The following is a 25,707-nucleotide window of genomic DNA, read 5'->3' as shown; positions in this document are numbered from 1 at the left end:
CATTATTTCTTCATCTTTATTTATTATTTGGTTCCAGCACTTCTTGCTATGTGACCTTAGGCAAGTGACCTGACATCTTTAAGCCTCAGGTCATATCAGGGAAAGGGGATAATGAGGACCTTCCTCACAGGGTTCTTTTGCAGGCCAAGAGGCTCATTGGTGAGGTGTGTACACTTAGCACAAGGCCCTGGCCCAGCCATGCCTGACCACCCTGTTGAAGGCAGGATTCCCATTTATTTTTGCTCACTGCACTGTTATTTCTTCAGCCCAGTTTGTAATTACAGTATACTTGTGTTTGTTTACTAGTCCAGGAGAGCAGGGACCATGTCTGTTTTCCACTGCCTGATCACTGGTACCATTAGCAGGAGCACAGTCAATGTTGAGTGAGTGAATGACAGCCCCTCCCCAATCTCCTTCAGGCAGAGCAGCTTTTATTTCCCCAGAGGACATGGCCTGCAGAGTCCCCTGTCTTCCCTACTCCCTCCAGAGAGACCTCTGCAGCTTGAAGGGCTGCGCCAGCCACAGAGCAGCCTGTGAGAACAACTGGCTGGGGCCAAGGCAGGGCCTTCCACTCACCTGGATGGCCATGGTCCGTGATGGATCATGGGGCTATTCTAGGGCTACTTCTGCCCTCCACTGTCCACAGCTCTCTGGCCAGTGTCTCCACAGCCATAGTACTCCACCAGAGTCCTACATAGTTCCCTCTCACCTGGATTTGGGCCTGGCTTTCAGGAGAGATTTCCTTTCCACTTCCTACTTTCTTCCAGTTCTACCTCCTCCTAGGTCTCCCCTGCCTCCTGCCCTCATCTAAGACCAGGGCCCCCAGGACTTGGCAGATGTGTGGGGCTGGGGGAGGCACTGCAAGTCCAGATGTGTCTGTGTTTATGTTTCCAGAGAGTAAGGGTCGGAGTTCTGGGCTGGAACTGTTGGGGGAGGGGTCAGGCTGCAGCCCCCTACCCCAGTCTTCCCTCCCCCACCTTCCTCCTCCAGCCTGTGTATCTGGCCCTGTCCATCACAGAACCCCACACTCTTAAGTCCCACAGCATCAGGTTGGGCCATCCTCCAGGAAGAACCTCTCTTCATCGCTCATCTGAAGATGAGAAGAGCAGTGGAAAGACATCTGGCTTTAGAATCTCAAGGCCTATTGGCTCTGTGTGACCTTGGCCAGGTTACAAAGTCTCATGGAACCCCAATTCCATGTGTAAGAGGGATAACACTCTTGACCTCCCGTCAGTGTTGACCTGGTTTGAGAATGTGTGGTAGGGCCCTCCAGCTCTTAGCTCATGACTAAGACTGTGGTGTGCCCTATCCCAGCTAGGTCTTGCCTCAGTCCAGCTCCAGGGCAGTGCCAATCCTCATCACAAGGTGATTCTGAAGCAGACTATCAACCCCTCCTTCCTCCCCCACTGCAGCTGCAAACATTTTGTTTTGCCATTAGAAGTGACTTACTTAAGGGAAGCAGAATTTTACAGGCAGTTTACAGGCTGGACTTGTTCAGTAGTTTCCAAAAGCCAGGGGAGGGCTGAGGCAGCCAGCAGCCCCCATAAGTTGGGATAGAAGGGAATGAGAAGTGAGTCCTGAGTGATCAACACTTTTTCCTACCAACTGAGCACCCCTGATGGGATCTAGGTGTGTTAGGGAACTAGAGGGAAAGGCAGAAGGAGGCCCTGGCTAGACTCTGGCCAATCCAGCCTCCCCAAACAACCAGGGCCCAGTTCCAAGTATGGGAAGCCAGGAAGGGCCCACAGGAGAAAAGGCGACCCTAGCCCTAAAGAGGCTTTCAGAGACCCCTACCCCGACGTGGTGGGTAGGCAAGGGCCCCATAACACCCTAGGGGCTTCGAGGGTAGCCAAGGACAATTTGAGAAGAGCTTGCCCAATTTCGCGCCCAGGGAGGGAGGGGCTGTCTGGCTGGGCTGTGCCGAGACACTAAGCTCTTCGCGGTTCGGGCAGCGAGAAGAGGGGACCCAGAACGCCTGGCAGAGCAGGTCAGGAACGGAGGTGGGGAAATGGGGGTAGTGTCCCATTCTCATACCACCCTCACTCCTAGCGAGGGTTGCCTCGGTTCTTCCCTTCTACCCATGGGTCCCGGGGTGGCGTGGTTCCCTTTCTGTTTGCCTCCCTCTTCAGCCGAATGAAGCACAGGGCTCGGCAGTGCTTAGCACGCTCGGACTATGGTTTTAATAGACGTACATGGACAAGTCGATATAGACAGATTTATAATTCTATACAGTCAGTCCGACATACACAGGGACGCTGTAAACAGGGGCGCGGGCCGGAGAGCGGGTGTGCAAAGTGGGCGCAGGGCCCTGGGGCCGCGCCCCGCGCTCTTCCGGCTCGACTCTTGCACGGCGGGCGGTAAAGGAGGGGGGTTGTTCTCCGGGACAGGGGCCACCTCCTGGACCGGGAACGGAGCAGAGGACCTGGGCCTGCGGCTAAGCTGGGGCAGGGGTGCTCAGACACGAGCCACCCCAACCCCTGCCGTGTCCGCAAGACCAGCTATGGCCCCTTGGCCTTAATAAAGGGCTCCGGAGCGCGGGCTGGCGAGGGCTTGGGGGGCGCACCGGGGCCTGTGCGAATCCACGGCTAGTGCCCGATCCCGGGCTGGGTGTCGTTCCCAGCCTAACGCCCGCTCCAACTCGGATCCGGCTTGGGCTAAATTATGCTCGGCGGGACCTAGCTAGGAGTGGCATCTTGGTTAGTACCGGGCCGGGGAATCCCAGGCCTGTCCCGGCTCCGCACAACCAGTTCGCAGGCGCCGCTGCTCAGGCGGGGATACGGGCTACAAGGGCGTCCTCTCGCTGCTGCCGGGCCGCGGATCTCGTTTCTGGTGCCGCGTCCCCTCCGCGGAGTGGGCCGCTGGGGCCCGTGGGAACGAACACACACCACCGGCGCCATCCCGAGGGAAATTGCAACTCATCCATTTTTTTTTTTCGCGGCACTTTTCTCCCATGTCTTTTGTTTTTTTGTTTTTTGAGTTTTGTTTTGTTGAGGGCAGAGTGGGATCCGGAAAAGCAAACACAAAACCAAACCTGGAGGTGGGGAGGTGGGAAGGAGGGGACCGCGTAGACGCGAGGTCTGCGGCGCGGCGAGTTGTGGCCCTGCGTGCGCCCTCGGTGCCCGCCCCCGCGCCTCGCCTTGCCGGCCGCGGGCCAGCGTGGCTCCGCTGGGCGGTCAGCTGTTGTACTGGCACGCATTGAGGCCCGAGGCCGGGCCCTGCAGGCTGCCGTAGCCGAACGACGAGTGCTGCTTAGACTTGAGCCGAAGGCTGGCTAAGCTCGAGTTGCACGTGTCCCGGTAGACGCTGTAGGGCGAGGCGGGTGTGCCGTATGGGCAGGCGCCCGGTGACATGGCGGAGTTAAGCGAGGAGCCGGTGAGGTTGTTGATGTTGTTGAGGCCCGAGTTGGGCATGCCGGGCACGGCGCCCGGGCCCATGCTGGACGGCATGGTCATGGAGGAGATGGAGCTAGGTGCCGAGAACATGGACTGAGACGACAACGGGCTCATGGAGTTGAAGAAGGTGAAGCTCTTGGTGGACAGCGGCGCTGGCGCCAGGCTCTTGGCAGCCCAGTTGTTGTAGGAGTAGCCGGCGGCGTACACGTCCTCGTAGGGCTGCACTAAGCCGCTGAATTGCGGCACGTAGCCGCCCTTGCACAGGTCCAGCTGCTGGTTACGCTCGCGCTTCCGCCACTTGGCCCGCCGGTTCTTGAACCAGACCTGGGGAAGGGGGCGGGAGAAGGGTCAGGGCTGTAGAGGGCGGGAAGGACCCATACCCTTACCCCTGCCACCCGGAGCTTTCCGCCCGTTTCTTTCTTTCTGAATATCGTTTCTTCTCTCCCTCTCCGTAATGGTTCCTTTCCTGTCCCCAGAAAACACTATTTTTTACCTTTTTCTTTATCCTCTTCCCCAAATGAAACCGTTTCTTCAAATACACTCTTTGAACAAACATTCGTTTCCATCTTTCTTTCAACCGGCTCACCTTTTGCATTCTCCCCCAAATGGCTCCCTATCTAAATATTCCATCCTTTCTCTTCTCCCTCAAATACAAAAGATATTTTTCTTCCCTGAAACGTGACTCTCCATCTTCAACTTTCCGGTCTATTTTTCATCACTCAAATAGTCTGTTTTCATCTTTAGTTGCAATATTTGAATTTTCATTTCTGTCCCAAAGTTTATTTTTGTTCGGGCCACCTCACTATCTGAACCTTTTTCTTCTCCCTCAGTCTGTTTTCTTCTTTAGCCCCCATTTTTTATCCTTTTGATTCTTCTCCAAATATTTAGTTTTTTTCCTCTTTCCAACTATCTGAATTTCACTATTTCTCCTAAATAGACGACTCTTTCTTTTCCTAAATACTTGATACTTTTGCTTCTCCCTTAAATATTTAATTTCTTTCCTACTGCCTAAATATATGCCAAATATGTTTCTCCGCAAATATTTAATTTCCTTTAGCTTACTAGTTTCTCTCTAATCTCCCCCTCCACTTTATCCTGCAAAATTTGGTAAGGACCTTATATCCCAAATGTCAGGTCCTTCGGGATCTTCACCCCGTGAAGGTACCCTGCCCTCCTTGACCCTTGTTCACTCCCCGGGCTGAATTTCCTGGACTGAGTTTCCAGAGATCAGTGGCTGGGGGGACCCTGCATCTGAGCTTTCCCCGGGTCCCAGAATGGACACGACCTGATTCCACACCAGCCCCCACCATAAACCTGGACAGAATTAGTAAATTCAGGATTACTGAGCTGCTGTGTCTTCACCCAGAGTCCTACTGGCCTAGGCAGCCTGACTGGGGAGTGGTGAGGATTGGGGTTATAGCAGGGATTCTGTGGGTCAGGTGGGACTTTGGTCTGGCTTGGGAGATGTTCCCAATATCTGATTAAATATTTGCTCACTGGGGTAAGAAATGATTCTCTTGCTGCTCTGGTCAGAAAACCTTTAGCTTATTGGGAATCAGAGAGACATGGAAGCATCCAGTCAAGTTTGGGCCCAAGACCTTACATCCCCCAAAGGACTGAGAGGGCCATGCCACCCTCATTTGACCCCAGGCCCACAGTAGAAAGGGGCATTAAGCCAAGGGTCCAGCCATGACCTGGTAAATGACTGGGGAAGGTGGAGACTATCCTGAGATTTTGAAGAAGTTAAGTGTGGGATGAGACCACTGTTCCAAAAAGTTTTGAAACCCAAACCCAGGCACCTTTCAGGCCTCTTCGAGGCAGCCAGGCAGGATTTGCCTTTCCCTTTCGGTTTCGGAGGAAGGCCCTGCAGCTCCTGATGTCCCCAATCATAGGGAATCCTCTGCTTAATCTCTGGCCTAGGATATCCTCAACACTGAAGTGAATCCTAGACCCTCAGCATGGAAGAGTCCCTTCCCTTGGGGCTACAGGTCTCTGAGATGGGGCTCGTAGAGCCAGAGGGTCAGATAAGAATTGGGAAACAGCGGCAGCAGCCAGAGGAGCTAGTGACCTAGGGGCCTAGCAGATGCCAGTAACCGGGACCCAGGGTTTGGGGGTCATAAGTGGAGGGAGAGAGGGAGCAGGCATGAAGGAAAGTGTGAGTGCAGTCTAAGTTTCCGAGGGCTATGGCTGAGGCAGGCGGGAGCCCTCTGAACTGGTACCCTTAGACGCGGGCGCTGAGCTCACCCGCACACGGGGCTCCGTGAGGTTGGTCCACACCGCGATCTCCTCCCTCATGCTCATGTCGGGGTAGCGGTTTCTCTGGAACGTGGCCTCCAGCTCTTGCAACTGCTGGCTTGTGAAGTGCGTACGTTGCCGCCGCTGCTTCTTCTTCTTGGCTGGGTCCTCCGCGCCGCCGCAGCCCGCGCCGCCCGCGCCACTGTCCTCCGGCCCCTTGGGTTCCCCGCCGCGCTCCTTCTCTGCAGCAGGCAGGAACGGGCGCGGGTCACCTCGGGCTTAAGCCCTGTTGCACCCTGTCCCGGTTCCACCGAAGCGCCGGCCGTCAGCCCTCCCTCCCGCCAGGGGCCCTGGGAATTGTCCCCATTGGCAAGAGCCTGCCGGGAGCTGGTCTGCAGTAGGCACCTCTGGTCTGGCGTGTGGAGAACAACCCAGGAGCCAGGGCCGTGGGCCTGGGTTCCTGGCTGGCAGGGCCTGCTCCCGCAGCTCCACTTAGGCTTGGCCCTGCTGCAGCTGTCACCGGCAAACATACACTGTTTTTACCGGGTGCTTGGGGGTCTAAATCTGAGGGAGTCTCTGCTTTTCTGAACTAGGATCAGATCTTCCAGGCTGAAGCTAGCGTGTCGGTGGGGCATGAACCAGGTGGTGGACTGAAACCCCTCCATTTTTTTCTCCCCAAGGCTGTGTGAAGTCCCAACACACTCGAGTTCTCGGCCTTACTTGTAGGCCTCCGTCCCAAGGCCTGGAAAACCCCTCTATCTAGGTGATCTCAGGCTTTATTTTAGCCTCTCTTTCTTTAGATCTACACAAAACACATGCAGTGACAGAAAAGTTGAAACGTAAAGAAAAATGATTTAAAAACAAAACACAAAAGTTCAGAAAATTTCATAGCTCTCTGCCTAAAAACCACAGAAAGGGTCACCAAAACAAACAAACAACAAAAAACCCCTCAAAAATCGGCAGATAGAAAACAAACAGCAAGCGTAAATTAAGAATCAAATCTTCGTCTAAACACCTCTAGCTAAATACTAAATACAAAGCTGTACGTGTATAAACTCAGACATTTATTTCTCTGGCATTTAAAAAAATCCATGTATTATTGTAGATAAATTTTGAACCCCTTCCCATAAACATCCTCGTAGACATAAATTTTAAATCCCAGAGAAACACATTATAGTTAGATAATTTAAATTCCCCAAATAACACACTGCCTATGGATTTAGAGAAAATCTCGGAGAAATGCGCCATTTTGGACTGGCTTTTTAAAAGCTCTCCAAGAATAATGCTGTATGTTGATATTTTAAATTCCAGAGAGACACATCTAGTATATTAATTTTTTCCAAATAAATAGTTAAAATTGTTGATTCATCTTCCTAGATTTAGTTTCTTAAAAATCAATCTACAGTTCTATGAATTTTAAAATAAAAACCAACCAAACACCGCGCTTTAAACTTTTGAAAGCAAAAGTACAGTCCAGCATTGAGTGTTTTTTAACCAAGCAAACAGAACCGCTCAGGGAAAGTTACTTAGAGATGCAAAACAGAAACAAATAGATATTTAAAACGCGAAGAGAAACACTTAAGCGGTGGTTTAAGAAATGAAGGCCGAAGAGGCACCCACAGCCTGGGGAGTGGCGAGCCAGGAGCACGGCGGCGACGCGGAGTTGGAATCACGAGCGCGGGAGTAGCTCCTAGAGCCCGGCAGCTGGGACTGGCCGGGGATTTGCCGCACTACTGTCCGTGCCACCCACTCGCGAATCAGCTCGCGTCTGGGGGAAAAGCCCAAGCTCTCGGACAAATGGACAGCCCAGTGGGATACATGCCGGAGCTGAGAAGGGAGCTCGGCTGGACAGCCTTGTGGCCCCGAGCTCTGGCCACGCACGTGGGCCAGGATCCCTCTCTCCGGGTTTGGTTGACCCTGCCGGGGGTATGGCCGCGCCCCTTGGCCGGCTGGTCTTCGCAGTCCTCTGTCTCTTCCTTTTACTTGACGTTGCCTCCTCCTCTCAGTTTGTTCGGATCGCCCGCCCCTTCTCTTGGGTCTGTCCCTCTCAATCTGCATCACCCTGTCTGTCAGGGTGCCTGCCCACCTCTCGGTCTCTGTGGGCAATTTTTTTCGCCCGTCAGTCCCATTCCCTTCGATCTGCTTCTCTTCCTTCGTCCCAGCGGCATTTCAGCGCTCACTTGCGCAAACCCAACTTTTTCTCTCCCTGTTCTATTTGCCCAAGATCAACAGGGGTTGTCACTCCAACCCCCTGGTTATAGGCTCATACATCTGCCCATCTCTTGGCGCGTGGGAACCGCGTGGAAGTGCCTTAGTGTGTGTGCGTGTATGCGTGTGTGTGTAAATTTCCACCTTCACCGTCAGGTCAACACTGGGAAAAAGAAAGCTCTTAACCCTCATGGGGCGGAGAGAGAATCTGGTTGTGCCGCGGGGAGCCAGGCCTTGCTCCCCGCGCCCGGGTAGGATCCGTGCGCGCGGCGCGGGGAACCGCGCTTACCTGGCAGCTCTGTGTCAGACGACTCGCTGGCTGAGTTCTCGAGCGGCTCGCGGGGGTCAGCGGCGCGGGCCAGGTGGAAGGCGGGCCCCATGTCATGTGGCGGCGGCGGTGGCGGCCGGAGCCCCTCCGGCAGCCGTTCCAGGCTCATGCCCCCCTTGAAGGCGTCCATGGAGGTGGGGACCCTGGCGGGCGCTCCAGGAGCCGGGGCTGGGCTCGCCCGGCCGCCCTGGCTGCGACCTGCGAGGACAAGAGCACGGCTCCTAAGCGGTTGCCCCCCAGGGCTGCCCGCGCAGGCAGCGACGCCGCGCCCGCTCCATGGACCGCCCGGGACAGCGGGGCCGGGCGGGCAGCGGCGGATTTTTGCGACCGAGCGCCTAACTCTGCGCTCCGCACTGTGCTCCCGCCGCTCGGGCCTCAGCCGCCCGCCCGGCCCCGGCTCCGGCTCCCGATCCGGGGCCGGTTTCTAAGGCTCCGGACGGCGCCGGCAGAGTCAGTCTTAAAGCGACAGTGCGCACCGCCAGGTTCCAGCAGTCCCTGCGCCAGGGGTGGTGGGTGGGGTGGGCCTGGGTGGGAGGGGGCTGGGGAGGGAGGGAGCGAGCGAACGAGCTAGCTAGGGAGCGCGGGCGGAATCCAGCCCCGAGCCGCCCGCGCCGCCGCGCCCTCTCTGCCGCCCTCCCTCCCTCCCTGCCTCGCCCGCGCCCTCCCCCTCCGCAGCCACCTTCCCGCCGCCTCCCCGCCCCCCGCGGCCTCACCGCGCCTCTCCCTCCTTCCCCGGTGACACACCGAGTTCTCCCTCGGCCTTACAAAAGAAACGCATCTGGTCTGCAAGTCCCGCGCGGCTAGTGCCCACCTCGGGCCCCAAATGACTTGTTTCGCTCAGAGCCAACTCCTGTCTGGGCTGCCTCGAAGTCCCCAACCGCTGGCGGGAACTGCCCAGGATGAGTGAATGTTCGAGGAGCAGGATCGAGCAGAGCGGGCGCCTTGGAGCCAGCGCCAGGGCGGGGGCAGAGCCCGGGGCCCGTTCCGGCAGCTCCCAGCGGTGTCCTCGTCGAGGGGCCGCCGGCCCCTCCTTCCCCGGCCTCTTCTCCAGGGAACTCGGCCCGGCTGAGTGACAGCCGCTTGCGCTCTAATGGGCCCCCGGATGCTGCCTCCTAATTAGCTTGGACCCTCTCCCCTAAGGCTGCTTCTCAGGCCTCCCTCTCTGCACCGCAGTCAATTTTCCGGGATTGGGATAGAAATGATGGCTTCTAATCAGACGAAACGTTTCTGTTGGCTCTAGGCCGCTGGCGAGTGCAGCGGGAGACCCCAAGAGCCCAGCCAGGCTCCATTGCCTTTTCTACCTCTCCCCTTATTTTGCACCTTCAACGGCCAAGCCCTGGCCTTGGCAGCCAGGGGGTTGGCCTTGGCAGCCTCTGTCATCCTTCAGGGTAGCGTTGCCCTGGCGCTTGGGGCCTGTGCTCTGGCTTCCCAGGACTTCAGGCACAGGCCTGGTAGGCCAGGTGACTGCTGTCTTCCAACGCTGGGCGGGCAGCGCAGGAAGCCTTCTCTTCTAGATTCTTTCCCACACGGTGGTAGCTAAACTGTGGCTCCAGGGGGCCCTGGCTGGCACAGGCAAAGACACTCCCCCCCCCAAGCTCCCAAGAGTGATCCCCTTCTCTAGTCCTCTCACTTAAGTGAAGTTTGTCGAAGGATTTTGCTCAACAATTGTTAACTGGCCCTGAGACCTCAGCATCTTGAGCAAACAGGCTGCAACTGGGGCAGCAGGGCATGGCCCTGACCTGCTTCTCTGGCCACAGCCAGACCCCAGATACTTATGTTCCTCACCTGCCCACCAGTTCCATTAGACCCAGTAACTGGAGGGGCAGTGTGGTAGAGAGGAGAGTTGCCTGGGGGAGAAACATTTCCCTACTCTTGGGGCCCAGCACCCTCATCCCAGAACCCAGGACATCCTGATCTCCTTGGGTCTCTGCTTGGACTGACTGTCCAGGTGTCAACATCAGGGTCCTCCAAAGGTTCTCCCTTTGAGTTTTCCTCCACCCCTCCCTCATCAGAGGGGAAGCACCCAGACTGAGCTCCTTGATGAAGATTGTGGGGGCAAGGACAGGCATGAAGGGTGGAGTCAGGCCTGCCTCCCACTCCCTCACCCTCAGCTCAAGTTTCCCCTTCTGAGCTGTGGAGAGAGGGCCCAGTTCCTTAGTGCCTGGTCCATTCTCACTGGGTGTCTATGACACAGGGAGCAGGGTCTGAGTGTGAGGGGGGAGGGAGGATGCTTTCCAAGAGGAGGGGAAGCTCCAATGACTGTGGTCTTCCTCTTATAAGACCCCCAGGATGAAATTAGCCTTGGTCAGGGGAAGAAGGACATGGGAAGCATAACTGCAGAGCTGTCGCCCTCCACTCTATCTTTTACCGCATTCCTTGGCTGAGTCTCCTGAAGCTGTGGACACCACCTTTCAAGGAGACATCCAGGTGCTGCAGCATGCTAGGGAGTGCCCCTTCACACACAGTCCTCCATGTGTCTGCTTTACCCTGTAGGACAACCTGGATGCACACAGGCACGCGAGTGTGCACGTTCACATCCCTACTTCACTTCCAGGTAGGTATGCTCTGTATACATGGACACACACACTATGTGCTCTTTGGCATGAAAGCTGGCTGCTTTTGGATAGGTGTGTTCTAAGCCCACAAAATGGGCCTAGGTGGGAAGCACAGTGCATATGTGGGTGGGGACATAGAAATGAATGGTCTGTTTCTGGGGATTATGAGGCCCTCTGTGGATGTGGACTGTTTTGTGACTCTGCACCTACAACTGCTCAGTCCAGGATGTACATCCTTCACTATTGGTGCATTTAATGCAGTTATTGAGTACCTGCTGCATGCCCTTCTGGGCCCAGGCCCTTGGCACTGCTCCAGGCAGACACAAATTCCCTTTATTTGAAGATTTTGATGTCACCTTTGTGGATGGAAACACCCTCAGATCCTTTTGAGTGATGCCTGAGCCCAACTACTTAGCTGACCCTTAGTCCCAAAGAGAGGCTGAGGCTAAGGAGTCTGCAGGATGTTCAGCACTACTAAATGATCAAGGAAGAAGGAAGGGACTGGTTGAAAGGAGGCTGTGGTCTGATTAGTTAGAGAAGGGACCAAGATAAACTTTTGGTTCTTTCCCAGCTACAGTCTCCCATGGCTTACTGTCCTACTTGTGTAGGAGCTTCTGGCACACTCACAGACCCCTCCCCCCCAACACAAACAGGAGGTAGCAATCTTTTGGGAACAGAGGATCCATGCCCCCCAACTTTGCCGTGTCACCTCAGGCATGGCTTGACCTGTACTGTGCCTCATGGGACTCTGTCTGACATGGGACTCTGCTCACTGCTTCAGTCTCCAGCTCACTTGATGTTGGGGTGGACATGAGGAGAGGAGCTAGGACCATGTGCCCTATTCCCCCATTTCTTTCTAGCCACATAGAGCTTGCAACAATTTTGTGATTTTCAAGACATTTGGGGATTAAGGTCCTGGATGAGTTGAGCAAAGGGGCCTAGGCTGTTGTAGGGGTTTGATGTAGTCACCACAGGGAACCCTTCTGAAACTAGGCTGACTCAAAACAGATTCTGGGCCCAAGAGCGGTTTTAATAACTTAATTTGGGAAGGGTGGTTGGAGGGCCCTCATGGGGGGGTGTCCTTCTGCCCACTCACAGGGGTACCTTGCTCTAATCCTTGCTCCCAGAATCAAGGGATTTTAGGAAAAAGGAAAGAATGTGCCATGGCTTGCCCCCAGGGCCATCCCTGACTCTCTGGGACATTCCAGTCCTAAGCCTCTTACGCTTCCAAGAAGTTCAAACTAGAAAACCCAGTTTTGGAGTGCAGTGGGGACCACCTACCTCCTCTGTCTGATCTAATACCCCTGTCCCAATAAAAGCTATTTTTTTTTTTAACACAAGCAATTTCCAGGGTGGAGGGAAAGGAATGGGGAGTTCTCTCCGAGTCCAGAACACTTCCTTGGGATTCTTTAGGCTTCTTAGGACCCAGTTCTGAAGCTTCCTGCCAAATGGGGTTCCCCAGGTTGTCCTGGGTGAGAGCTAGGATGTATTTGGTAGGACGACTACCAGAAAGGCACAATGAAATGAAGGAAATACAAGAACTCTCCCTACTGGTAGGGCCCACGGCTCTCCTGTCCACGAAATGCTGTCTCCGTTCTAGAGAATGACTGAGCTGAGGGGAAGGGAAGGCTTTGAAAGTGGCAGTGGCTAGTCAAATAACCAGGGAGCAAGGAGCCAGCTTTTGCTGTCCCACAGCCTTTTCTTCCCAGCAGCTGCCTTCCTGGGGAGAGGACACTCTGAGACTCTCTTGGTCTCCCCTCTGTATCCTAGAGTCCAGGCAGCCTGGTCTCCAAGCCTGAGCCCCCTCAGCTTTTCCCTGGCAAAGATGGGAAGGCCCAAAGCAACCTGGGGAAAGGGCATGGGCAACCTGGTCCTCTCCCATGCTCTGCCTGCTGCTTGTAGCTTTGGCCCTTACCCTAGACCTGGGGGATAACTCTAGACTTGCATCCTCCACCAAGTGGACAGCAACCTGGGGTTTCCTCCCTCTGACCCTGGTGACTCTGAAATCACTGGGATACCAAGAGAATATCCAAGCCTTACTCTCTCAGAAAAGTGGGCTCAAATATCTATTAGATTCAGGGGATTCCTAAAATGGGAAAATCTTGGAACCCGAATTTTAACCAGGGACTCCCATTTCTGCGACCTGGGCCTCGGGGCCCTGGCCTTGCCACAACATAATCCTCTCAAAATTTGAGACTAGTCAATTTCAAAATTTGGAGACCCGGTTCTAGAGAAGCGGCTGCGTGCTCAGGGACCCTGCGTCACCAACCAAACCCGGGAGATAGCCGCGGAAACGTCTTTATTGGACTTTGCGAAGAGCACTTGAGTATTCTCTCAGCGGAAGGAAAAGCTTAGCCTGTGCCAGCGAGGGCAGGCCGCCATAGGTTTGGGGCACCTCGGAGTGCGGCGGCAGAACATCGGGGTCCGGGGTGAAGAGAGCTGGGGCTCTGGCCGAGGTCTGCTGCTTTTCTGAGATATTGCTGCCCGAACGAACGAACGAACGAATGAAGCGGTTTCGTTTAGGAAAAATACCCTCTTGACGCGAAGCTACGGCCAAAATCCAGGGCCGTCCAGAGGGGCCAACGTTTCCACTCGTGGTGGCGCCCCCATCTCTGGGCGCAACCGGGCGCCCCTCTCGCCTGCGGCTTTCTCCCAGAAGCCCCCTGCGTCCGGCGCTGCCGCGAGGGGCTTCCAGGGCTGCACCTTCGCGGGGCCAGAACCCGCGCCCCTGAGGCTGCTGCCTTCTTGGGGTGCCTTGAGGTCGAGGCACAGAGTGGGCCACAGATCAGGTGAGATAATATTCAGTGACGGCATGCACTGGGCTCAGGAACGAGCTCCTCGCTCTGCCTCGATGGCGCCCGACCTTACACGCGTTGCGCTGTCCCGCGCAGTTGGCGGGACCCCACACACGCCCGGAGCAAACAGCTCAGGACTTGGCCATTATCTCTCGGCGCCCCTCCATCGCGGAGACCCCGCGCCTCTAACCCAAAGTCTCTTACCCCACCCGGGCAGCACTGGATCTGCTGCTCGTCGGCTCCGGGCTCGCCCTCCGCGGACTCTGGTTCAGGTTTCGGCTCGGCGGTGGCTCCTGATCCAGCTCTGACTCTGGCTGTGAGCTGCTCCGATCCTCGCTGGTTCGCTACATCCCAGCGCTCAAGGTCGGGGTTGCCTCGGTTCGATCCGCTCCTCCCGCCGCCGCCGCCGCCCGTCGCCCGCGGGGAAGGCGGGGACACGGGCCGGGGAGGCGGGAAGGGGGGGGAGGGGAAGCGAGGCACTCGCCTGAACCGGCTGGGAGGGGGCGGCGTGCAGTCCCACGGGTTAGGGGCCCTGGCCTCCCTCCCGGCGCAGGTTAAGGTCCGCGCAACTGGAGGCTAGCCGAGTCCCGGGAGCGCTCCCGGGACTGCGTGTGCAGGGAGGGGCCCAGCGGCAGGCAGACGAAGCCGCTGCGGGTCCCAGCCTGGACCAGCACGCTTTCTCTCTTTGGGCTCAGTTTCCCACCTTGCACATAAGCGGCCGAGCCTGATATTCGTTTAGTCGGGATCTGGCGGGAGTTTCCCGGGGTCTTGCCAGGTGACCATCAAGCCGGGGTTTTAGATTCTACCTTTCCTCCTTTCTGCTCAGCCTGCGGGTGGGAGCTGGTCTTGCTTGTTGGCAGGCAGAGTCCGCTGCGCAGAATTTGGCAGCCATGGAGGATTGAGGATCGACCCCAGGGTAGGGGTGGGGTGAGCTGGGGAGGAGCGACCGCCCGACTTACCGTGCTTGGGGAATTCCTTCCGTCACTCCCCTCAACCGCTGGACATCAGAGGAAAGGGGAGACCGACCCCACCAGGACAGACACTTTTGCGAACCCCTTGTCCAGTTCCAGCGCCTGAACACGCTCCAACGGTCATCCTGCTCCAGGCTGGCAAAGTGGGAGGCCTCGACCCATGTAGCCCCGCGGCCCCGCAAGCCTATTCCTGGATGACGGCTGTTGGGAGATGGGCAGAACTGAGTGGAACTGAGAGCTTGCCCTTCACACACCCGCAGCCCACAGTGTGCCTGGGCAGTGCTCCGTGGCCGGATAACCTTGCGCTTGAAGTCTACTAGGGAAAACCAATTGGCTAAACCTATTGCTGCTTCCCCAAGTGCCCAGATTGAGACAGCAGCTGTTGGAGGCAGTGGGATGGGAAGGCAAATCGGGCTGTGTCCTGCCCGCCGACGGTCGCGGGGTCCGGGGCAGCCGCTTAGGTACAAGGTGCGGGAGATGGCAGCGCGGCGAACAGGCTTTAATTTTTCATGAGGTGTAGTCACCGGCGGCGCCTACCTGCCTGATTCTCGCCCACAGCTGCTGCGGGCTAGGCCGGAACCCTTCGCCCGCCCAGGCGCCCTGCTGGTTGGTGCCTCCAGGGCCGCGTGGCCCTGAACGCAGACACCCGGGACCCCTGCCCCAACCTCCAAAGCCAGAAGCCAGGCCGACCCAGGCTCCTTGAGGCCTTGGTGCTACGGCCCTGCGAAATGGCCCCTGTACCCTGCCGGGCCCTTTGTGGGAAAGGGGGTTCTCCACAACCATCCCTTTGACCCTCATCAGCAGGAGCCCCTCTCTGGTGGGTGTGAGGAGCTAAGGTGCTTACAGAGAGCTAAGAGGGGAGTCTCCAAAGCTGCTGCTTGCAGACCTGGACTGGGTCTGCCTGGATGAAAAGCCATCTTTTGACTTGGAGCCTGCGCTGTAGGGATTCCAGTCTTCCCCTCCCCCACATCTCCTATGGCTGTTTTATGTGTGAAAATGGCCTGTTGGCAGAGTTTTCCTCTAGAGTTGCTGAGCTCAGAGGCTTCTGACCCTGTCTTCTGCCACCCTCTTGCACCACAAGTGCCCAACATCTTCAGTCATAAATGCAACCTTACTATGGAGTCACAGACACCTAACTGGGGTGGCATTCGCTCAGGTGTCTGTGGCAGGAAGTTGCACCCTCCTATTCTTGCATTCCTGATTTTGTTCCAGGGGGTCACTGGGCAGTATGTGAGATTCTCTGTATGTCCTTGTTCCCAGGCAGTACCTATGGTGGCCAAAATGCTGACTCTGGCACCAGAGACCAGAGTTGGAATCTTGTCTGGTGTGTGTGTGTGTGTGTGTGTGTGTGTGTGTGTGTTTACTAGCTATGTGACTGGTTAAGTCACCCAACGGCTCTCAGCCTCAGCTTCCCTACCAGTGAAATGGGAGAATAGCTCCCATTTCCTGAAAGATGGATGAAATGATGAAGGTCTGAGACTTGACCTGGAATCCTGTGTGCAGAGGGACTGAATGCTAACAGTGACATTTGCCAGGTTGCTTTGCTCTTATTTTTGTTTTTTCCTTCCCCTGCATAATCAAGCAGGTTGAGTCAGGCAAAAGCAGACCCTTTTCTGATTTAGTAGAACTGCCCCTACACTGGTTTAGCCACTAAGAAGTTTTGGCCCAGGAAAACTGAGCAGGCTGTTGGGGTGGGGCCTGACCAGAGCCTGGAAGCCCCGGAAGTTCTTGGTGAACTGGGATGGGCCAAAACATACCTTTTATGATCTTATTTTTCTTTCTTCAAAAAGGAAGCGTTTATAATTGCCCTATAGATTTTGACATTTTGGAGTACATGTATTTCTCTTTTGAAGGCAGAAGGATGAGGAACAGAGAAAGGAAGGTTGGGCTGATCCACCAGGAAGGGCAGTAACAGTCCCCCTTCCTAAGTATCAATTTAGCTTTGAACTTGCAGGGGCCTAATCAGAAGGGTTCAGAAGAATTAGCTGGCACATTTACTTTGTCTCTTTTTCCAAACTGGCATGCTACCTCTGAAAGAAGTTTTTCTCCTCAATTCTGAGATGAATTTGTTACATGATTTACACGGAATATAATAGGCAAAATGTCTTTAGCCATGGTTGTGTAGAAAGCTATACCAATTCTTCAAGCAATATTTATCTCAATATTTGGTAAAAGTACAGAGAGTCCTCTTTTCCTTTGTAGTTCTTACTTTAATAGTATTGAAATTAATATTTGTGTAATTATTGATTAAAATTTGTTGCTTCTACCAGCTGTTAGCTCCTTGAGAGCAGGATATATCCTCTCTTGCCAATTATAGGACCCTCCCTACAATATGTAAGAGGGTTTGGTGAAGTTGATTGGCTGGGTGCAGGTTACATGCCCATTCTTGAACCAATCACTTTATGGGGGAAGAGTGGCTCAAGATATGGTTGGCCAAGGTCAGGGAGTCCTCCCACCAAAAAAGGTGTGAAGAGTTCCCACTATGGGAATGAATACTTGCCACCTTCCTCCAAGAATCCTAGCTGCTACTTGGAACAAGTTCTCTGAGCTGGTGGCAGGGAAGGAAGGTGATTTCCAAAGAAACCCCTGCCTTGTGGAGGTACTCGGGAGGCTGCTCATGGTCTGGGTAGGGATTCCACTCCAAAGTGAGGGGGGAGTCTGAAACCCATCAGAATTATTCCTGCACCCATCTGTGGGGATAGATGGAAGGTTACCATAAAGTCTCAGAAGGATCAGAGTCTGGTGACTACCTGTAGGGTTGGGTCCACAGAGCAAGGATGGGGGGACCTATTTGTGCTCCCTTTTTGATCTATGAGAAGGGTGGAGTTGGAGGCTATAAGATTGGATAAGAACCTTGAGGATCAGGTAAGATATTAGTGTGTTTAATCATTGGTCTATTGCACTCAGATTCCTAGCAGCCAAAGCAAAATGAGGTCATTTAGGGATTTTAAATATATATATATATATTTCTATTAAATATATATATGCCATATATATATATATACACACACATACATATATATATATATATACACACACATACATATATATATATATATATATATATATCAGTCCTGTGAGTATCTATATGAAATAGAGGAAGGAGTCCTGGACTGGAACCCTCCTAGATTGGCCTCTCTTAGGTCAGCAAAAATTTAGAAAGAATATATTTTGTGCTTGAGATTGCAGCAATGAACAGTTCCTGCTCATTTGCATTGAGCAGAGGAAGCTGACACATAAATCAACAACTGTTTTTGGAGTTCAATGCTGGAGAGCAAATCTGCAGCCTGGTGTTGTAGGGAGTTGCATGGAACAGTTTGTCCATCCTCCTAGGCTCCCCTCCCTAGAACACAGCATGTGCACTGGGCGTGGTGGTGCATGCCTATAATCCCAGCAACTTGGGAGGCTGAGGCAGGAGGATGGGGAGTTCAAAGCCAGCCTCAGTAATTTAGTGAGGGCCTATGCAACTTAGTGAGACCTGTCTCAAAATAAAAAAATAAAAAGGGCTAGAGATGTAGCCCAGTGATTAAACACCCCTGGGTTCAATCCCTAGTACCTGCCCCTCCACCTCCAAAACAGAGAAAGAAAATAACATGTGCAAAGGCTCTGAGGTGGGAGAAACTGTGGTTCACATGACAATCTAAAAGGAAGTCAGTAGGGCTATGTAATAGCCACTTGACTACTGGGGACAGGTGGCAAAGCAGAGCAAGGGGGAAGAGGAAGTTGGAGAATTAAGTGGGAAACAGATGCCACAGAGCTTCATAATCCTTGTTTCGGGGATGGGGCAGTGTTATCCTGAAGGCAAAGAAGAATAGAGGGAGGACTGAAACAGTGAGAGATCTGGTCAGATTTATATTTTTGAAAGATCACACTGTCTAGAGAGTGCAAGATGGATTTGATGAGGTGAAACAGGAGCAGATTGTTGCAATGTCATTCACTTTGCCACTCCAACTGTCCTCCTGTTTCTCCTTCAGTCCATCTGCCTGTCCATTCATCTACCGTGAGTATAGGAGATCAGAGCTTGGCATAGAAATATGGAGGTGAGAAGTTAAGGGGCCCCTATATTTCTGGGGCTGCTCCCTTGGAGGACTTTGCTTTAACCATCTGGCGCTGTGGCCAGTACCTCAGTAGATTTCCAGGTGTCTGCTTGCTGCATGGGTGCTTGGGGCCTGCAGGGGCACAGTCACTACTGCAGACAGACAATTTGGGGAGCTAATATGGGTGAACAGTCCTGTTGGAAGCTTTTAACATAATTATCTCTGCCTGCACTGGCTGACTGGCTGATGGCAGCCTATTAGCCCTGAGTTGGAAATTCTGAATTGTTTCATGACAATTGAAAACATGATTGGAGACTGACTGGGAGGGAGCTACTCTTGAAATATTTATGTTTCCTCAGTGTTGTGGGGTTGTTCCCCTTCAGCCTGGGAATCCTGGAGGCATAGGGCTGGTGGCTTCCAAGTGACTGTTGTGGTTCCTGGGGGTCCATGGGCTGATGTCCCTGTGGACAGATGGGTTGTATTTTTTTGTGGAGTTGTGAGGTTGGTTTGGGGTTCTGCCCTGACTGTGTACAACAGCACTCTGGCTACACTACCCAGGTCTACCTGGGACAGAATTTGGGGACCTATGATGCTCTGTATGTTCATGTCTGGTACAGATTCTTCCTGGTACTGAAGGCTGATTGTGAATCAGACTGGGTGTGAATTCCAATTCTGCCCTCTTAGCATTGTGAGCTTTGTTTTTTTCAGCCGGTCAGTGTGGGATGCTGAGTTCTTGCCTTGCAGGGCTGTGAGGTATAGGGATGACCATATGTGGAGGACTGGCCCTCAGCCACAGACTCACATGCTCCTCGGGAGCAACCTTTGTAGATCATGTGTTATGTCCAGTATGTCCAGGCCAGGGTTTTGTGCACCTTTTTCCTCTACAGAGTATTTTGAAGTACTCTGTGTTTTTCCCTTCTCTGAAAATCCTAAATAAATATTCATGCTGGGAGGGTGTGTGCTGGCAGTTACCTCTGATGGGTGAGGTGCCCTGGGTTTCTTGGTAAGGGACTTCAGATACCCAGCTTAGGCCTCTACTCATAGGGGTGGGACTCTGCCACAGAAGAGAAAACTGGTGGCTAGCACCTGCCTGACTGCCTGATCCTACAACCTGCTCAGGGAAATATGTCTGGTGTTCCTTGCTTCTTTTAAACTCCAATTAGCCATTTGTGATTCAGTCAGCAAGCATCTATTGAATACCTATGGATGTATACAGAGGGGTTGGTATTTTGAATGCCATCTATGTGGTAATCTATGCTGGACTCTGTATTGGGCCATTTCCTCATCAGAACAAATAATCAGTCCATTTTCCAGATAAAGAACTCAAACTTGGAGAAGCCCAGTGACTGGCCCAAGATCCCAAATAATAGTAATAATAATACCAGCTCCCATAGATTGAGTACCCAGGTGCCAGGCCTTGGCTAACATCTTCCTGTGTGTCTGCTCTTTAAGTTCTCAAAGCAAATGAATAGTTCAGGGGTGTTTTGATCTCCAAGGATCCAGCAGTTGAGGCTCCAGAGGTGAAAGAGCTCTACTTGGACTCTGTCCCAGCCGTCTCCTCCCTCCTGCCTTGGGCTGTGGAGTTGGAGGTAGCCACATGATGTCCTGCAGGTGAGCAGACTCCCCACTGTGTACCCACTACTGACACAGGTAAACTGAGATCCAGACCTACCCCTCTCAACTTCTCTACTCTATGAGGTCTCCTTCTGGCACAGGTTTCTCTGTCTGTCTCCTCCCTGGTGCTGCCTATGAAATCAGGGTCTGGCAACTCCTAAGAGTACCTGCCTTTCTGGGGGCTGTCTGCCTGCCCAACAGTGAAGATCAGGGCGCATTGACCTGACTGACTGGGGTGGGGTCAGCCCCTCCCCTGGAGGCTGGAGCTGGGGTGTAAGTCAGTTGTGAGGTGCTCCTGCCTTCCTTTCCTGCTCCTCCTGTTGGGGTCTAACTCAGATTCAGTCCCCACAGACCTTGAGTCTTTACAGACTCCCCTCTTTTCCCCTCCAAAACATGCTTAAACTCACCACCACATGGGAGTAGCTGTCTGAATGACAGCATGGATGTAATTCTTGTCTTAGGGGAGGTGCCTGATCCCGAGGGACAATGATGGTGTTTGAGCAGGGTGGAGGGAAGCTGGACTTCTGGTGGGTAGAGAGGCTTCCACCTTGCATATCTGGGGTCTGGGCCACCAAGAATGGGGGCCCCTGTTGAGCCTTAGGGGCGAAGCTCGTCTGCACAGAGCCCAGATCTCTGCTGAGTAGACAAACACAAGGTGAGGGGACGAGTCTTGACAAATGTTTGCCAAGTCCCTGTCTGACTTGGAAGTCAGGAGTGAGCTTGTTTGGCAGAACAAAGGGGAAAGCAGCCTCCAAGGGGCCATAAATAGAGAGGAAAGAGGAGTGGCCTGGGCCTGAAGGCTCCATGGGACCTTGTCCCTGGGCTATCCTCTGTGGAAGCATGCCACTATTCTCTCCTGTGTGCTCTGGACCAGCTGGTCAGAACCTGGACCAGGCTAGTGGCAACTTTCTGTCCTCTGAGTTGTATCTCCCTGGGAGCCCTTGGGTGCTGGGTCATCTGAGGGGGTGTGGGTAGCCTGGGATGTCAGTGTAACCTGTCCATCCCCAGATCTTTCTTCCTCTAGGAACTAGGAAGTATTGATTAAAGCCAACACTGGCAAAGCTTCCAAGAGGCAGAACTGATCTGGCACTGGGGCCCAGGAGCTTGTGACACCTGGGTATACTCAGGCTGAGAGGACCCCCCAATACCTCCCCATCTAAACTGGGCAGGGATGACATCTCTTTTACTCTGCCCATAGTGCAAACAAATATGGCCACCCACTTCTTCAAAGGAGGGGGGACAGAAGAGGTGGAGGGTGGCAAGACAAGATACTTCCCACTTGGGCCTCAGTTTTTTCCACCATAATATGGGCTTCTCAGACTTGGCCAGAATCCACCACCCCAAAGAAGGGATTACTGTGAATCTCAGGAGAGGCATGGTGAACCTGGGGACCAGAGAGTGTGTCTTAGAGGAGGTGGCTTCTGCACTGGGTCTCTGGTGAGCCTTGCTCAGAGCAGATAGGAATGGTGTTGAGCAGAGAGCCCAAGAGGCAACCTCATGGAGGTGAGGATGTGGGAGGGTTGGGGACCTAGTTCAGTGGACAGAGCCCAGAGTGCTGATGGGAGTTAGACTGAAAGATCAGAGGGCTCAGAATGCCAAGACAAAGAGCCCTCCAGGCAACAGAGAGTCACCAAGGATGCTTCCCACTGAAGTGGGGACAGTGCAAGAGGGAGCTGAGCAGGTCTGGGTGAGGGCTGGTGAACTCTACAGGGGCCCCTGACTTTCCCCTCTGGACTTGAAAAGGAGGTCCCTGGCAGGGAATGGGGAAGGCCCAATTTCTGTCTTTACTCCTGGCCTACTTAGTAGGATTGGGATCTCACCCCACCCCAAGAAGAGGCACTTAGAGCCCAGACTCTGGATCCTGGGATCCACAATGGGGAGGTAGTCTGTGCTGCCAGGCCTTTGCTCCATCTCTCCTTGCTTGCTCAGAGATACTGCATCCCCTGTGTCCAGCCCACTTCGAGGAGTCTACGTCACAGCCTCAGGAAGGGGAAAGGAGGTCAGGAGGCCTGGTAGAGGAAGTTACAGTGCTCTCTCCCATCCAGAACTCTGTTGTAGGCCCACCTGGAGTTATTGTGGAACAGTCACCAGATGCTCTGGCTGTGTGTCTCACTTCAGAGACGGGCTGAGGACCTCGGTGCCTAAGAGGGCAAGGACTCATCCAAGGTCATACACATCTCTTTCACTCAGCAACCTCATGGGGCTCCCATCTGGTCAGAGTTCCATCTTGGTCTCTGGGGTGGTATAGGGAAGTCCTCTTCAGCCATCCATACCCCATCCTGTAGGAGGGGAAGAAGGGACTTGGGGATAACTGGGCTACAAGGGCATAGTGAAATGCTTCACAGGAAAATTAGTAATTTCCCTTCTGTCCTGGAGGATAGAGAAATACAGGCCTTGGCCTTTGTGGAGCTTCCTGTTGGGTCGTGGGTCCAAATTTCTGGGTTCTGTGCTTCCTGTTCACATTTCTGTTTTGTCTTTACTCCCTGCAGGGCCTAGGATGAGGTCTTCTGGCAGGGAAGTAGAAGGAGGGAAGCAAAATTCCCATTACTCTTGGCCACTTCTTTGCACAGATGTGGATGGTTTGACTAGCATGTCTGGTGCTAAACCTCTCTTTCTCTCTCTCTCTCTCTCTCTCTCTCTCTCTCTCTCTGTAGTACTGGGGATTGAACCTAGGGATGCTTGACCATTGAGTTACATTTCCAGCCCTTTTTACTTTTAATTTTGAGACAGGGTTTCGGTAAGTTGCTAAGACTGGCCTCAAACTTGTAATCCTCCTGCCTCAGCCTCCTGAGTTGCTGTGCCACTACACCTGGCTGATGCTTAATCCGGATGTGATTTTAAAAAATTTATTGTGTGGACTTAAAACAAACACAAAAAAACCTGTTTCAAGGCCCTTTGGGAGGAAATGGGTATATATAAGTAAACTTGATTATATCATAAACATGAACAACTTTAAAAAGTGACATTTTGAAGAGATGTGTTGAACATTTTAAAATGGGGCAAGTGTTGGCTTCTCAACATGTACGTGAATTTTTGTAGCAGCTTTGTTTGGAATAGCAAAAGGCTGGAAACCCTAAAGTGTCCTATTATAACAGGTGAATGGTTAAACTGTGGTACATCCATACCCTCAGCAATAAAAAGGAATGACTTTTTGCTTCCTTCTGACTGAATCGCATGTTGAATGAAAAAAGTCAATCTCAAAGATCACATCCTGAATGGGTCTATTTATATAACTCCTCAAAATGACACACACAAAAATGATTTTCCTTGGTACTGAGATCCAATCCAGGGTTTCAAGCATTCTAAGCACATGTTCTGTCATTGAGATACACCCCTAGCAAAATGACAAAAATTTACATATGGGAAGCTGGCTAGTGGTTGCCCGGAGTTAGGGATGGTGGGGAGGAAAGTCGGTTGATGTGACTGCAAGGGTAGTGGGAGGGAGATTTTCGTGTAGACAGACTAGTTCATTCTCAATTTCATAAGCTCACACACGTGATGAAATGACACAAAACTATGTGCACGCTTTAAACCAATGTCAACTTCCCAGTTTTGATGTTGTATTAATAACATAAGATGTAACTACTGAGGGCAGGGTGGGTGAACCCGTCTGAGCTCTCTTGGAAGTTTCTGAGAGTCTATATTATTTGAAAGTAAAACGTTACGGAAAAAAACCCTAAAATCAATAAAAAGCCAGTTTTGGGTTCTGCTTAGGAGGCAGAGGGCATGTCTGCACGGCACAACAGAAGCTGCTGTGGGAACCCCCGGGAAGGAAGGAGAGTGCGGGGCTCTGGCGGGCATGGGAGGCAGAGATGAGGGGCTGCTGAGACGGAGCCCTATGGGAGTTGCCCTGAGCCTTCTGGGGGTGCCTCCTGTGGGACACACAGACCAACGGCTGGGCTGTCCATCTGTCTGACGGGAGAATGGGATAGCAGGGCCGAGCCGTGCTTGGGAGGGAGGGAGAAGATGTGTAGACACTGCCTCTAAGTGTTCTTAGCCGCATGGGGACCACCAGGGCCTCAGAGGAGCAGAGGGCGGCCCAGCGCTGGTGTGCTGCCGCCTCCTTCAGCCTTTTCCTGTGGGTTGCCCAGTGGTAGGGGCCTGCGTCCAGTCCCTCAGGCACAGAGTGGCTGTGTTACTGGAGACCTGTGGAGCCTGGCTCTGGCCTCTTGGTTGTCGGAGAGAAGTGTCCGTACTAGAGTGCAGACAGTTCTTGGGGATCCTGCCACAGCGGCTGCCTGGCCTTACGCTGAAGCAGGTGATCGTGAGGGAGCCCCAGCTCTGGCCTCCTCACCTGCTTGCCTTGTGGGGTCTCCCAGGAGCCCTTCCTTTCCATCCAAAAAGAGTTCCCCTAAAGCATTCTGAAGTGACGCCTCCCTTTCCTGGCCCTGGACTCCATGTTCTGCACCTTCGGCACCTTCAGCACCAGCCTGGGGCTGCTCAGCTTGCATTCAAGACCTTTGCTAATTGGATTCCAGTCCATGTTCCTGCTCACTCTCTGCTGCCCTGCCCAGTCACTGTGCCTCCCACCACTGGGCTCACTAATGGGCTCTGTACCAGACTCTGTAGGGCATAACTTCTTTCTGCTTCTTTGTGCATGCTCTTACTCCTGTTCCAAGCTCAGCCTCTTCTGGGGAGACCCCTCTTCTCTGGGATTCCTCCCCCAACCACAATCCTATCTATTCTTGTGCTCTGTTGGCCCAGTCCAGAGTTTTGCACTGAGTGTATCCTGCATCTGTGGGTTTGTTATGAGCTCCTTGGGGGTCAGGACTATGCCCTTTTCCAAATCTGAATGCTTCCCCCCAGCACAGTAGCCCATATAAGGAGCTCAGTAAGGTTTATCACACATATATAGGGCAAGGGTTAGGGACACTGATATGAGACTGATATGAAAAGACACAGCCAATCTGGCATCTTAACTACTTTTGCCCAGTAAGAAGCTTGCTCCTGTTTGTTGAACTCCTTCTGTGTGTTCCATTCTGCAAGGTGAGAGACTTTTTGCATGGGTCATTTTACAGAAAAGGAAAGCTCAGAGGGAGTTACTGCATCACGCAGCAAGGGGATGAGCTGGGATTCTGACCAAGATTGCTTGATGAGGCCTCCTGCCCTTCTCCCCCATGTTTTTTAACCACGACACAATGCTGGCTAATTCAGGGTGACAGAGCCCCAGCTGCAACCTGGATGCCATCCCAGGTCCAACAAGGAGCACTTGACTCTGCTGGAGGAGCCCTGAGATATGCTGCCCGACTTCACTGGGTTTTGGGATAAGGGATCCAGAATGTCCTGATGTGGGCTGCTGGGTCTTGGGAGCACCTCAGTCCCAGTCCCAGCCCTGCTTTTATTTTCATGTGACTGTAGCTGGGTTAGGGTCTCAGGAGGGCCTGGAACTGCACATTTACTGCCATACTCAGGAATGTCTTGTCCGCTCCAGATCTGGGGTCTGGAGTGTCTGCCTGCACTGGGAGGGACTCAGGTTATCTTGATCTCCAGATGAGGTGGTATCTGCTCACACAGTTGCTGGGGAAGGCTCTTTGCCTTGGATCTTGCTCACTCTCTCCTTCCGGCCCCTGAT

The 25,707-nt window shown here is 53.4% G+C and overlaps 1 protein-coding gene across 1 annotated transcript; it reads right to left on the bottom strand.

Moving 5' to 3' along the window:
* Positions 1–2,241: 2,241 nt before the first annotated feature.
* Positions 2,242–8,561, bottom strand: Pitx1 (paired like homeodomain 1). Its single transcript, XM_047556333.1, has 3 exons — positions 8,125–8,561; positions 5,637–5,869; positions 2,242–3,716 (listed from the first exon to the last, which is right to left on the bottom strand). The coding sequence occupies exons 1-3, from the start codon at positions 8,291–8,293 to the stop codon at positions 3,174–3,176; spliced, it is 945 nt and encodes a 314-aa protein (XP_047412289.1). The 5' UTR covers positions 8,294–8,561; the 3' UTR covers positions 2,242–3,173.
* Between the last annotated feature and the right edge of the window lie 17,146 nt (positions 8,562–25,707).

This window comes from Sciurus carolinensis, chromosome 6 (genome assembly GCF_902686445.1).
Source record: "Sciurus carolinensis chromosome 6, mSciCar1.2, whole genome shotgun sequence".
Taxonomy (NCBI): domain Eukaryota; kingdom Metazoa; phylum Chordata; class Mammalia; order Rodentia; family Sciuridae; genus Sciurus; species Sciurus carolinensis.
This window is presented reverse-complemented; position numbering and strand designations above follow the sequence as displayed.

Coding starts and splice junctions, on each gene's coding strand:
- Pitx1 (XM_047556333.1), bottom strand. CDS start 8,293: ATGGACGCCTTCAAGGGGGGCATGAGCCTGGAACGGCTGCCGGAGGGG. Junction 5,870..8,124: donor GTCTGACACAGAGCTGCCAG/GTAAGCGCGGTT, acceptor TGCCTGCTGCAG/AGAAGGAGCGCGGCGGGGAA. Junction 3,717..5,636: donor TCACGGAGCCCCGTGTGCGG/GTGAGCTCAGCG, acceptor CCCCTTCCCCAG/GTCTGGTTCAAGAACCGGCG.